This window comes from Lacerta agilis, chromosome 16, assembly GCF_009819535.1.
Source record: "Lacerta agilis isolate rLacAgi1 chromosome 16, rLacAgi1.pri, whole genome shotgun sequence".
NCBI lineage: Eukaryota > Metazoa > Chordata > Lepidosauria > Squamata > Lacertidae > Lacerta > Lacerta agilis.
The window spans coordinates 19,626,051-19,640,718 of NC_046327.1; the positions used below are offsets into that span (position 1 = coordinate 19,626,051).

A 14,668-nucleotide genomic window follows, 5' to 3' on the forward strand; every position below is an offset into this window, starting at 1 on the left:
AACTCCCATTGTTCTAGGTGCATTTTGCGACAGGGAATTTCATTAGCGCGAGCAGTTTCTGAGTTCTGGGCACAGTACTGCCCCTAAGGAAGACCTTTTTCTGCCTCCCCACTTCCAGCTACTCTCTGAAGACTGGAAAAGAGACCCTCTTAAGAATATTGGGGTGGGAGGGTGGGCAGGGGAAGGACTAGACCACGTGAAAAAGGAACACAATATTTTAGCTGCAGTTCATTCATTTCCAGCTTTGTATTCTTGTTATAAAAAAGTGCGCCTAGACATTCCACTGTTGCGCCCATAACCTAGGTTTAAGGTGCCATTCAGCTCCTAGCTTTCTTATCTCAGTTTCTAACACTGGCTACAAATGTAATGGAATAAATACAATAATGCTGTATTGGTGTTAGGTACTTTTAAGTATAATGTAGGGCAGCAGTAACCAAGATGGCACCCTCCAAATGTTTTTGGACTACAACTCCCATCATCTCTTGACTATTGATCATGGTGGCTGGGGCTGCTGGGGGCTGGAGTCTAGCAACATCTGGAAGACATCGCTGCTGTAAGGATCCCTTTGGAGTATAAAAACATTTCGCGAAATGCTGAAAAGCAGCTATTCACTTATACAGAAAAGAGGTTCCCCTTGGGGACACACCTCTGAGGTTTGAGGTCAAAGAGAGCCAGTGTGGTGTAGCGGTTAAGAGCGGTAGACTCGTAATCTGGGGAACCAGGTTCGTGTCTCCTCTCCTCCACATGCAGCTGCTGGGTGACCTTGGGTAGTCACACTTCTTTGAAGTCTCTCAGCCCCACTCACCTCACAGAGTGTTTGTTGTGGGGGAGGAAGGGAAAGGAGAATGTTAGCCGCTTTGAGACTCCTTCGGGTAGTGATAAAGTGGGATATCAAATCCAAACTCTTCTTCTTCTTCTCTTCTCTTCCCTAGTGACTACAGTCCCTGCATCTCAAACCTGCTCCTGCTTCTTCACAGTCCCATCCGGTTCTTGGTCATACTAAAGTGTGATGGAACATTCAGGACTGAATTTCATATATCAACACTGATTTCTCAAAAAAAGCAGCTCTGTGCAGAAAGAAGCAGTTCCCCAATTTCTTTAAAGCAATTAAAATCAGCATGTGTGCTCACGTGCACATTGATGCGAGTTCCAGTGGAAAAGATTCTCCCCCCACCCCCCGGGAGGAGGAGGTGGACTGTCCTTCCTTGGAGGTTTTTTAAAGCAGAGCTTGGAGGGCCATCTGTCAAGTATGATCTAGCTGAGATTCCTGCATTGCAGGGGGGTTGGATTGGATGACCCGGGGGTCCCTTCCGACTCCAAGAATCATACTTTTGTCTCCACCTCACTTTCCCCAGTGCTTTGCCCAGTCTGTGCCCATATTAGGAGGTCACCTCTCTGCAGCCTCGTTTTTCTGGGGCACGCTTCCTTACCCTAAATGCCCCAATGTGTTTTTCTCATGTATTAACTGAGAGCCCGCCACTGCGCATGGCAGAGAACTGGTTCTTACTTCCGCAGACATGAAAACAGGGCGGGAAATTGTGTGGGTGTCACAAAGGGAGTGCTGCCGACCTGAGGAAGGAGCAAAGGTGAACTAGGAATGCAGGCAACAGGCGCCAACAGGATTATGTCACCACAGGGAGGGCATGGAATGGAAATCAGGCAAGAATTGTTTAAAAAAAAAAAACCTACAAGGGAAACAGCAGGTGGCAGCACCCACTGTCCTATGAAGGCAGATGCTCCCTTTTGAGCCCTTTCTATTCTCCAGAGTGATGTAAATATACCCATTTCCCCCCCCCCCCCAGCTGCACTCACGAATTTGCCCAGATATTCAGATGTTGGGTTAATTATTCCCCACCCTAATGGCATCCAGATCCACCACACGGTGGCAACCAAGTGAAACTAGATCGTCTAGGGCCAAGTGTAAACCTGTCTCGGGAGGACTATACCACTTCAGAAAGCGGTTGGGAGATTTCACAAAGAAAGTAGGATTCTTGCACATTAAAATAACAACACTGCCAGCAAACTCCAACTTCTCCATATTTTTCCTTTACACCCATATATATATATACAGTACCCATATGTATAACCTTATGCCTTTTGTCGTTTTTGCTGCAACAGACTAACACGGTTAGCCCCTCTGGAAATCTTATCCTCCCCCCTGATTTGCTAGCTTTCCACACAGAAATTTATTTTCTCCTGAACTGTCAAGCATTTGGCTGTGTAAGCCCTCGTTTGCTGTCTGGAGCAGTATAATTCAGACAAAGGTTTATCGCCTCAGCGAAAACAAGATCTGAGGGATTTCTTTCTCATATGCAATGAATGCAGGTGACTATACACTTTGAACCTACAGGAAAAGCGGAAACATGCTATGTGCTGGAGGCCATCTGTAGTTCAACTCCTCCTCCAATGCCACCCACCTGTCCCCGTCCCCCCCAGTTTCTGGGATTGCTCTACCTTGGAATACATGAGCTAATTACTTCTGATTAAACTGGGATGGATTAATTCAGAGCAGACAGGTTTATTTCCTCGGAGGAACACATAAATTGCTAGGTGTTGTGCCTATGCTCAGTTTGCCCTGAGGTGAGCATTGCCTCTTACAAATAAGGTGCTCGGGTCTGTTTTGTGCATTATGCAGTGACCAACTCAGGTTTCCCACAGAATGTACACCTGACAACAATAGTGTCGTCTGGGGCTTGTTGTCAGGTGTACCTTCTGTGGGAAACCTGAGTTGGTCACTGCATAATGCACAAAACAGACCCAAGTGCCTTATTTTATTTTATTTTATTGCAAGGATGGGTTTGTCACATTCACAGCATAGCTTTTTAGGGGTGTGACAAATAAAACCAAATTCCCCACATGGCAAGAGTCCGTCAGAGGAACCCCTTCACAGGGTGTCACAGGGGAGCCTCAGCCTACCAAAATTTAAGAAGTTTTTCACCAGGGCTTCCCCCCCAGCCATAACTCACGGGACCTCAGTTCCAGCACCTCTCAGGTGGGCGCCGTTGCCATTACAGACCCTCCAAGTGTCCCTATTTCCCAGAACAGTCCCAGATTTGCAGAAGCCGTCCTGGTTTCTGATTTGATCCCGGAATGTCCCGCCTTTCCTTAGGACGTCTCTATTTTCATCAGAGAAATGTTGGAGGCTATGGAGTTATCCGACTCCCTGTATAGGGAAGTTTTTTAACGTTTAATGTTTTATTACGCTTTTATATATGTTGGAAGCCACCCACAGTGGCTGGGGCAACCCAGTCAGATGGGCAGGGTAATAATAATAATAATGAGGAGGAGGAGGAGGAGGAGGAATAGGGTGTTCCTATTTTTATTGGATAAATGTTGGAGGGTATGCCATTATAAGAGGACAAGGGAGGCCTTCATGGTGAGTTCCGGCAACTCTTTTTCGAGAAAAATAGCACTGCAAAAACCTATACCGAATAGGGAGGGTCACAGGTTCTTTTTGTTCTGCAGTAGCTGCAGGGGCAACTGGGCCCGATCCTGTGGTTTGCCAAGGCACTAAGCTCCTTAGACAGGCAGACAGGAAATCGGGTGCAACCTGGGAAAGCTAAACATCAGGCAGACACCCCTCCCCGGTGTGGGGGTGGCAGACAGTGGCACCAGCTCAACCACCACCACCCAGCAATTATCTTTAACGAGGCCTGTATGGGCTCATTAAATCGAAGGAAGAGAAGGGAGCTTCCCACCTTAGCTCACTGAGAGCAGCAGAGCTGAAGTTCCCCGTTAGGGAAGAGAAGAGCTTTTTCTGCCTAACCCCCATGCTGCCTCTGTGCCCCCACAAGCCAGCGGTTCCCCCCTCCAATCAGACATGGCATGTTATGGCTATACTGGTTACAGCGTGGTGCTGATAATGCCAAGGTTGCAGGTTTGATCCCCGTAAGAGGGATTTCAAGGGGTTGGACTAGATGATCCTCAGAGTCATTTCTAACTCTACCATTCTATGATTCTATATGCAGGGTGGGGAGAATTGACCCCTCCCCTAGGTAGGGGGGTCTGTTATCAAAGCTAAGTAGGTCTCAACCTTGTCAATGCTCTCATTTGGGGGACTCCCCATCGCAAGCTGCTCTATATAAATTCACCTCTTGCCTCACAGTACCATATACTCTTTCAGGGGTCAGCACACAATCTGCCATTTGAAAAAAGAAAGAAAAAAGAAATTTACCTCTGCAACCGAGACCAAAAGGCACTCACCCCAAGGAAGGAGTCAACATTCCCTTTTCAACAGCAACACCACAGAGGCACTGACTGTTTCCCCCCTGTTCTTTTCTGTACCCACAGAAAAGGCCATGGCTGTGGCTGAGTCTATTCTGTATCAAGTATGAAAATGCCACACAATGCGCCAGTGGGCTCCAAATTCAGCTGCCCAAGAACCCCAGCTTTCATTTTAAATGAGCAAAGGGCACATTTCTAGCGTTTACGCTTGCAGAGACAAACTTGAAAGCAATGCCTAGTGAAACCTCCAGAGTCTAAGGAAGCTTCAACAGAACGCCCATCACCGTAACTTTGAGGCGGTCCAATGCGAAACAGCAATAAACCTTAAAGAGCGGTAATCTTCAGATATAGTTTTAATAAATTGCTAACCACAATTTCGCCAAGGGTTTGTCAGTTATCCCAGTGCATTAATTGACCAGAGCACCAGAAATCGGGGGCAGATTGATTACTTCACAGAAATACTGCTTATATATATATTTACCCTGAAAGTAATAAAGGGTACAGATTTATTTTTAGATTTTTAAATCGAAGCTAAAAATTCAGAGAAGAGGCTCAGAATATCTCTGAGTTGATTAAGGATAGACCTGTAGGTGAAGCCTATGATGAAAGCCTGGCTCAGTATGTCTTTCTGCATTCAAAAGCAGGAGAGTTTCAGAGTTGTTGTTGTTTTAATTTATAAACCACCCTATACCCGGAGGGCTCAGGGTGGTTCACAGAACAAAAGCCAAATATAAAACCACAAAATATATAATCAAAACAACAACCCGATAACGCCCCCCCCCCAAAACCCACATTTTAAAAGGGCATAGGATGTCAATCAAATCAATCAAAGGTCTGGTTAAAAAGGTATTCTAGCTCTGAAAAGCTCAATATCTGCCTCTTCGCAATGGCCAAGCTGATGCAAAGTTTGCATATATATTGCATAATTTGGACAGGTTACACAGAACCCTGTGTCCAACATTTTATTTATTTATTTAACAAAATGTATATCCTGCCACAATGTAATAAAACCCCGAGGCAGTTTGCAAATAAATATTAAAATTATCAGTAAAAACAGTTCAAAACACTTTAAAATGATTAATAATTTAGTGTGTGTGTGTGTGTCTGTGTGTGTGTGTACACACCCACCCTACAACAATTATGTGTCTGGACTCTGGAATCTCAAGACAGGCTCACCTAAACAAAAATGTTTTAAGTAGGCACTGATAAAAGTACAGCAAAGGCACCTGCCTAATGTCAATAGGCAGGGAGTTCCAAAGTGCAGGTGGTGCCACACTAAAAGACCCATTTCATACAACTATGGAATGAGTATTATGTGGCACCAGTAACAATGCCAGTTCTGCAGATCGAGGCGGTCAAGTGGACACATATGGCATAAGGCAGGCATGGCCAAACTCGGCCTTTCAGCTGTTTTGGGACTACAATTCCCGTCATCCCTGACACTGGTCCTGTTAGCTAGGGATGATAGGAGTTGTAGTATCAAAACAGCTGGAGGTCCAAGTTTGGCATAAAGCAATCCTGCAGGTACACTGTTCTCAAGCTCTTTGTTGTTGTTGTTCAGTCGTTCAGTCGTGTCCGACTCTTCGTGACCCCATGGACCAGAGCACGCCAGGCACGCCTATCCTTCACTGCCTCTCGCAGTTTGGCCAAACTCATGCCAGTCGCTTCGAGAACACTGTCCAACCATCTCATCCTCTGTCGTCCCCTTCTCCTTGTGCCCTCCATCTTTCCCAACATCAGGGTCTTTTCTAGGGAGTCTTCTCTTCTCATGAGGTGGCCAAAGTACTGGAGCCTCAACTTCAGGATCTGTCCTTCAAGTGAGCACTCAGGGCTGATTTCTTTGAGAATGGATAGGTTTCATCTTTTTGCAGTCCATGGGACTCTCAAGAGTCTCCTCCAGCACCATAATTCAAAAGCATCAATTCTTCGGCGATCAGCCTTCTTGATGGTCCAGCTCTCACTTCCGTACATTACTACTGGGAAAACCATAGCTTTAACTATACGGACCTTTGTCGGCAGGGTGATGTCTTTGCTTTTTAAGATGCTGTCTAGGTTTGTCATTGCTTTTCTCCCAAGAAGCAGGCGTCTTAAATACCAATAGGAACACACCAGACTTATCACAAACGGCAGTCTCTGGGTCAAGCACAAGGAAAGCCGCATATAAGAGTACATTTATGCAAATGTTTTTAAATTTTACTTCTTTAAAGTTTAAGCACAGAACAGACAGTGGCTACGATCACAGCTAGCCAGCCATATTAACTAGATCTGCCACTTCTGTTTATAAGGAGGCAGCCATGGGCTCACCCTCCATGGCAACCCAAATTAAAGTCCAAGAATACTTCCCTCAGTCTTTCCATCTTCTCTGCCCACCCCAAGGCAGAGCAAAGGTCAGAGCTGTACAACCCCCTCACATCCCACCCCACACTTCAGCTCTTTTGTGTGCTTCTGTTTGGAAGTGACGTCACCCTGATCCTGGAACAAAGGCCAAAAGGAGTACCTCTGGCACTCTGCCAACACTGGGTGGGTCCAGCGGAAGGTTTGGATCCAGACCTGATCTTAGAAGTGAACACTCAGGTCTGTTGGCAGCCTGAGGCACCTGGGACACAGAGAGAGATACCAGGAGAGCAGCCAAATCTGCATGCCTTTTATTGTGAGTCCTTGGGAACTGGCAAGAACCCTTTCTGAACAAAAGAAAGCCATTTCCCATCACGGCATGGCGAATGGTTTGAAAAGGCAAATGCAGACAGCATCATGAAAGCACCATCTTAAAAAAACTGTGTGCAACTTCCCACACACGTGCATACATATAAATGTGCGCATGTGTGGGGGGAACCCTCTTTTCAAAAAGGTGTTAGCTAAGTGTCAACCATTGTGATTGACAGCCCATCTGTATAACACACAGATCCTATGTTGGATCGCCCTGTGCAGAACCCACATATTGCTCCCCACTATTGGTGGGAGATAAACCACCCACCATTTTGTGCTTTTCAGGGGCAAATAAATATGCAATAGATCTTGATTGTGTGTGGATTAGATGGGGGGACGGGACAAGTCCTCCATCTCCATTGATTCTAGAATAAAACGCTTTGTGTGCACAGCCTAAAACCGGCAATTCTCATTTGTCAATTGCCATTGTTCCATGTGCCTTTTCTCTTCAGGAAGGCCTCCATTTTTATTTTGCCCCCCCCCCCAAGTCCACTAACTCATCCCCACAGTCGAAACAAAATAGAAAATTCTTTCCAGTAGCACCTTAGAGACCAACTGAGTTTGTTCTTGGTATGAGCTTTCATGTGCATGCACACTTCTTCAGATACCCACAGGTTTGAGAAACAGGGATAATTCATTGAACTCGCTGTCTGAAGCCACCTCTCCCTTTGTCTATGCCTGAACTGGGTAAGGGAGTAAGCTTGTGTGTCAGCTACTACCTGAGCGGGTGCAGTGAGGACCTGCCTGGGCAGGATGGGTTCCCCGTCCCATTCCAAGGGACGGCTCCCAACCCAGGAGGGTGGAATGAAAGCAGTAATGCTAGCAGCTAAGTGGAAAAACTGGCTGAGCTGTGGAAGCAGAGGGGCAGGGAAGGGTGGATATCTGGAAATTTGTCTCAGTTCTTCAGCTAGCAAGGCAAGACAGAGAAGCGCAAGGACTACCAGGCCTCAAGCAGTTGCCCTGGAACTTCCAAGTGGTGCAAATTTATTTTACAGGACAGAGCAGCCTAATGAGAAATCCAAAGAGGAACATCCTGAGGAAATTTGTCAGTATATTGCCTTCCCTACATCTCATCACAGTGAATACTAGCTCTTAGGTGAAATGTTGGGAGAGAGCAGATTTCAGACTAAAGAATTGGGTTTAGGTGAAAGTCGTTTTCCATCATAAGAGAGGAAGCTGCCTTATACAAGGTTGGGCTTTTCGTCTGCTTAGCCCAGTATTGTCTACCAATTGTACTGACTGGTGGCGGCTCTCTCTCCAGAGCCCCCAGGTCTTGCAAGATGCCTGACCCCGTTTTTTAAGGGTTTGAACAAGGAATCCTATGCATATACTCGTCTTCTGACTTAGATGCACTAGTTGGTACTTCACAAGCAATTTGGGGATGGAGTGTATGGAATGTACGGCCAGCTACATTTTTTATAGCATGCTTGTCTATTTTATGTGTGTGTGTGTGTTTACAGCAGACTGTTTTGGGCAAACAAGTATTTCATTGGCTGCCTTTAAAGGTTTGTGACTTGTGTTCACCTTTGTTGTTTTTCTCATGGCCTATGGTTGAAACAAGTAGAACATAAGATAAATCTATCCTACTAGTGCTGGGAAGGAGAGTTGGGATCTCCTGCCTGAGGTTCCAAAATGCTTCAGGATGGCAATGCAGATACAGGTGGCCTATACGGCGATACCATCCTGACCCAACTCCTACACCCCAGAGGCGCCCAGTTTAAAGAACTGGGAGACACTCATCGAGTGAATCAGTCTCAGTCACGCACTTCTACGTCCCAGAAACTGGCTCCAAAACTTAGAAGGAAATAAAAAAGCAGGTGGAAGGATAGGTATGTCAAACTAGTCTACTTACCGGTACTTTATAGTCAGAGGGAGAGTGAAACTGAGAGACAACCTGGGAGTTGTGCATGACGTATAAACAGCAATGGGAGTCAGATAAGCTGTTGCGCCCCAGTGAGTAGCGTGCAATGTGTAAACTTTCCACACCTTCCACCCTGCGAACTCTGGCGTGTTCCTATCCCGAGATCTTCTCAGGTACCCGCCTCCTAGCTTGCGCCATTATGTACTTACCAACACACCTTCCTTCATCCTCCTGAAAGCCAGTGATGCATACGCAGCGGCCCACAAGGACCAGCCACTCCCCATCGGGACTGCAGTGCATCTTCGGTGGAAGCCCTCCGTCCTCGACTGCATTCTTTAAGCAGACACCAGACACTTCTTCCAGTCCCCCAGAAACAGCTAGCTTCTCTGGGAATTGGGCCAGTCCGCGCACAATTTCCGAGCAGGTCTTGTAGTAAACTCTCACGGAAACCAAGGCAACGCAAGCCCCCGAGTTCTGAAAGGCCAGGTAGAAGCCGCGTTGCTGCAGCTTCTCTATGTGGCACACTTCCATGTTCAGCTGCATGTCACGCGTCGCGATGTCCTGCGCTGTGAAACTTCGGTCTCCTGCCACAGTGTTGATCTGCAGGAGGAGAAAATCGGCATGAAGTTTGTATATAATTCAGCAGTTTTAAGTGCCAACTTTCCCCTGTAATATACGACTTGAGGCTGCAGGTGAAGGTTTCACACGTCTCAATGTTGACCTATATGCAAAACTCCCACTATTTGTTTATTATTTGTTAAATTAATGTGCTGCCCTTCATCCGAGGATCACAGGGCAGTTTACAGTATGAAAAGACAAAAATACATAATATGGTAACAAACTAAAGACAACCCTCTCTCCAGTTTTCAAGACCCAGGGTTTCCCAGGTCTCCAGCTGTTGTTGGACTACAATTCCCATCATCCCTAACCACTGGTCCTGCTAGCTAGGGGTGATGGGAGTTGTAGTCCAAAACAGCTGGAGACCCAAGTTTGGGAAACCCCAAATTAGCCTAAAGGCTGGGAGAAGGGGAATGTTTTTGCCAAATGGTATTAAATTTAAGTAATTTGGACAGATTTGTAATGATTTGGAAAACTAATTAAAAAAAATACAAGCACATCCAGGTTTATCCTAGCCTTCTAGGATAATGTGTAGGGACATTTCTTTTTCATGTGGAAGATCATTCAAATATGCAACAACACCACCTGCAGCTGAAAATGATACACCCGAAATTTACCTAATTCTTCAGAAATCAAACTATATAAAATGGCTCCTGAGCCCTCCAAAGACAGCTGTATCACCCATACACCTTCCCATTCATAACCATCAGAGTGAGGAATTTGGCTTAACCAGTCTTTCCATCTTTCTAAGGTTTAGCCTGGTTTTTGTGCTAAGCCAGATAGGAGGAATTCGTGGTCCTCCAGCAGCTCTTGGGCTACAATTCCCATGAGCATCTCATGGAATGGTGAATGGTCAGGGATGATGTGAGTTGTAGTCCAACAACATCAGATGAGCCACAGGTTCCTCAGCCCTGGACTAAAGCATTCCCTGCCATGCAGTATGGTTCATAATGGGAGTAATGGAAGATTTTAAAAAAACTACTTGCAAAATGACTAGATTATATTAGAGTTGCACAATAACATTGAATCAAATGCACGTATTTGACATAGAAATGAAAGATGGCTGGAGAATGCTCAAAAAAATCCTTGATGCTGCATCTAACTCTGAATTAACTGAAGCATGATTGACTACTTTCCTACAGCAAGACTACGTAGCGAAACCTGCTGGGAATAAAGAACAATTCATTCAACTGCTATCTTTCTGGTTTGGATGTACTGTATTATATTTACATAATGATTATAAACGTTTCAGAGTATGAGTCAAAGAAAAACTGGTTTGAAAACTATATCGCAGGTCAAATGGAATGCAAATAATAATTCATAACATTATCAGCAAGTAGATAATAAGCACACATAGGATATCTAAGCCTATATCATCCTTAAAAAAATAAAGAAAGAAGATCTGAAGTTTAAATAATTGGTTTGTCAGACCTGTGTCCGGCAGGTTCTGACAGGTACCTTTAATTATATAATGGAAATATTTAGAAGAAAGACACCAGCAGGATCACTCCAGACGAGTGAGACTTGCCCATACTTGTTGCACTCTAGATTTTATTGGCTAAAATCCAGAGTCCATCAAGTCCAGCGTCTTGTGGGCAGCCAGATGCCCCCAGGAAATCCACAAGTAGGGCAAGAAGGCAACGTCCTGGGGTTTGTCCTCCAGCAACTAATATACAAATATACACTGCCTCTGAACATTGAGGTTCCATTTAGCTATCATGTCTAATGGTTTGTTCAATTTTGCACAATCTTCTAGAACAGGCTGATAAACAGCTAAAGCTGCAATCCTACATGAGTAATCTCTGCTGAAAACAGAGAGACTTCCTTCTGAGCAGACACACATAGGATTGCACTATGAGGCTGTTCTGACAGGTGTTGTGTGTTTTTTTTAGCAGGAGGAGAGAGGAGGGGGTTGAGCTGCCCTGACAATACACCCAATACCCAATACTCACAAGCCACACAAAGCCCGCTGTGTGGAATGTGGCCCTTCCACAGGTACCACAACCCAAATACAGGAAAGCATAATGCTGCAATGAGAGAGGCCCAATGCCTAGATCAGTGCCCCCCAAACTTGGATCTCCAGCTTTTTTTGGACTACAACTCCCATCATCCCTAGCTAGCATGAACAGTGGTCAGGGATGATGGGAACTGTAGTCAGAAAACAGCTGAAGACCCAAGTTTGGGAAACACTGGCCTAGAAGATCCATCTCCTTAGCTGTGGGAAAACGACCCCAAAATGCTAAAACATGAAGCAGGAGTGTAGGAGGCACCCTAACTTGGAGAAAGCTTGCATGGAAATCGAGGCAGAATACTTCCCAGGTGAAGGTGTTTCAAATCAAATTATCAAGCTAACGTTGGTCAAAAAGGGGCAACTGAGCACCAACGACTTAAAGCAAAAGTTGCCAGACCCCAGCTCCCAACAGCCTCAATCAGCTTAACCAATAGTTGGGGGTGGTTGGAATTCGGCTGCAACAAAATGTGGAGATCCACATGCCCCCCCACCCCCCGCTTCTGATTTAAAGTATTATTTTCACAGAACTATAATGAAGAGAGACTTGGCTGCACAACCTTCACCAAGACGATGGGAGATGCACAAGAGGACAGTATTGCTTTTGTGCACCACTCCTTCATTTCAGTAGGGCTTGTGCAAAAAAGACTTTCCCAATCCTTTTTAAAGCAAGGGTGCCTAACTTCTGGCCCTCCAGATGTTGTTGGACTACAACTCCCATCACCCCTGGCCATTGACCATGTCCTATGCACTTTTAAAAATGTGGCTCTTTTTTGGGGGGGGTGTTATTGTTGTTTTTATTTTGATTATATATATTGTAGTTTTTATGTTGATCTTTTCTGTGAACCACCCTGAGACTTCCGGGTATAGAGCAGTATATAACTTTAATTAATAATAAATAATAATAAATTAGATAGGGCTTTTTCACACAACTGTAGAGTTGGAAGGGACCACGAGGCTAATTTAGTCCCATCCCCTGCAATGCAGGAATCTTTTTGCCCAAGGTGGGACTCAAACCCACGACCATGAGGCTAAGAGTCTCACACTCTACCGACTGAGCTGATGGTAACTGGGAGTCTAATGAAATCTGGAAGGCCACAGGTTAGCCACTCCATTTTAAAGCATTGCCTGAGCCCCCAGCATAATTTATCTCTTCTCTTTGTTTGACTTCTGCAGGGTAAGTCTTGCATTTTCCCCAGCTTTGCTCTTCAAATCAAATGACGCACTTATTTGCTTCACATTGACCACTAATTTCCTTGCCTGACTGGCTTCTCTTTCCACACTTCTTATGGGCCATCCACCTTCCAGTTGTTGTTCTTTCTTTGATTACAGTGCTGCCTGTAGTGTTAGATAAGTGCTATTTCCTCATTTAACCCATCCACAGGGACAGGCTTGTTTGTTTGTTTGTTTGTTGTCTTGCTTAAAAAAACAAAACACAAAACTAATTATTATGTTTAATCTGAAAAATGCTCCAGGCAGGGAAGGAAAGAACTTTCTCGTGGTGTCTCAGGAATCCAGCAAATCAGCACTCAGCCAGAGGTGGAGCTAGCTGCTCTGGCACCCAGAGTGACCTGTGGGGGCAGAGCTAGCATCAGTGTGTGTCCCAGAAGGGTGTGCTGGCAGCGGTGAGCGTCCCGGGGGGTGCGCCGCTGCCACAGAGTGTCCCAGGGGGGCGTCTGCGGCAATGTCACCCCCCCTCAAGGATGACATCCAGGGCACGCCGCCCCCACCTTTCTCCGCCTCTGCATTCAGCACAGCCTCTTCTGCTTCAAATTGGCAGGAATCATTCCTTCCAGACTTGATCCTCAAGAGAAGAGGATCTCTTGAGTGAGGAGAAGATTGTACATTTGCAACAGTTGACAACAGCGGCTCCTGTTTGCAGGAGTCTCTTTTGAAGTGCAAGAGTGGTCTCTTTTTCAGAGAGGTATTCCATGATGCCTTCTATAAAAGGCACCCCTGTCTTCGTGGAATACCTGACAATCTTTAATTGTGGTCAAATAATATGCAGTCAGAACCAAATGAATAACGGCTGGTATATTTTGCAATTTTTCCCTGTCTGAAAACTGTCTGCCTCCAAGATGCATTTTCCCCCCTGAATCTGACTGAAGAATACATTGGTGCAAATAGCTCCCCACTTGTCCATCTGTTTGCAAGCAAGCTGTTATGAGCATCTGATCACTGCGGTATTTGCACTTTTGGATGCTCTGATTCCCAAAGGTTTTTTTTTATTTGCTTCCTGTCACATCCCTACCCACAGCATTTACTCTTGCAACTCAGCCACCCTCAGGACTCCTGTTCCCTCAAACAATTCTGCTCATTCTCATCTCTCCTTCCCCTCTGCTGTTGTTTAGACTGGATGTTCCTTCTGCTCTTGAGTAAGCCAAGTTTTGAAGAAACCTTTCTGCAGCTGTAGCTCTGCAACCCCTGCTGACCTTGGTGAAGAGAAGGCGACGGAACTGGATGCCAACATCTTGCTCTGACTCCATGTAGTAGAGGTTGAACGTCTCCTTGCAATTGACCGCCTCTCCTTTGAAGCTCTTGCAGTCCCGGATGGTGAATTTCAGCTCCACGTAGATGCGGGAAGAGGCTTCAGCTCGGAATATCCAGTTGGTCCGGAGCCAATGGTCAGTATCGTCTTCCGAGAGGACGTTGCAGTCTTGATACATGTACATCGGAGTGCCATTTACGATCTCCTGCACCTCACTCCACTATGGGGGGAGAGAACGGGGGAAGAGTCATGTTAGCCAAGAGTTTTATCAGGTTGTCAAAGAAGTCATGCTTTTTTGTTAGTCCTATGATGTGCCAATGGAGTAATGTAAATATAAAGAATGAATTAAAAATATAAGGCAAATAACCTTACAATACGCAAGAGCCAGCCCCCCCCACTCCCTTTAGCCTCCCTGCCATCTTCCTCCCCCCCATGCTGTCAAATTTTAGAATGCAAGTTCCTTCCTGCCATTTTACAATGCAAGTTCCTTGGGGGCAGGGACCTACCTCTTTGTTGCCATCCTTCTAAATTGTCATGCAGATTAATGGTAAACTATATATGTAAATCAGCAGCAGCCGGATACCAACAGTACTAAAATAAGCACCACGCTCATATAGCAGCAGGAGACAGTCATCAGATCTCTTGGAGTTGTTACTTAAACATAGCCGGGTGAGGCGGGGCAGGGGGGGCTAACAGTTTGAGGAGAGCGGCAACTGCTGAGCTGACCCAGTACAAGGAGGAAAAATGGCGGGTAGTTTAATTC

At 45.6% G+C, this 14,668-nt stretch overlaps 1 protein-coding gene across 1 annotated transcript in view; it reads right to left on the reverse strand.

Annotated features, from left to right (window-relative positions):
- Nucleotides 1–14,668, reverse strand: part of EPHA1 (EPH receptor A1) — an 80,375-nt gene that overhangs the window by 24,642 nt on the left and 41,065 nt on the right. The window contains exons 3-4 of the mRNA XM_033172879.1: nt 13,850–14,125; nt 9,001–9,391 (exon numbers count right to left, since the gene is read on the reverse strand). Coding sequence (XP_033028770.1) covers nt 9,001–9,391; nt 13,850–14,125 — 667 coding nt within the window. The remainder of the gene's footprint in view (nt 1–9,000; nt 9,392–13,849; nt 14,126–14,668) is intronic.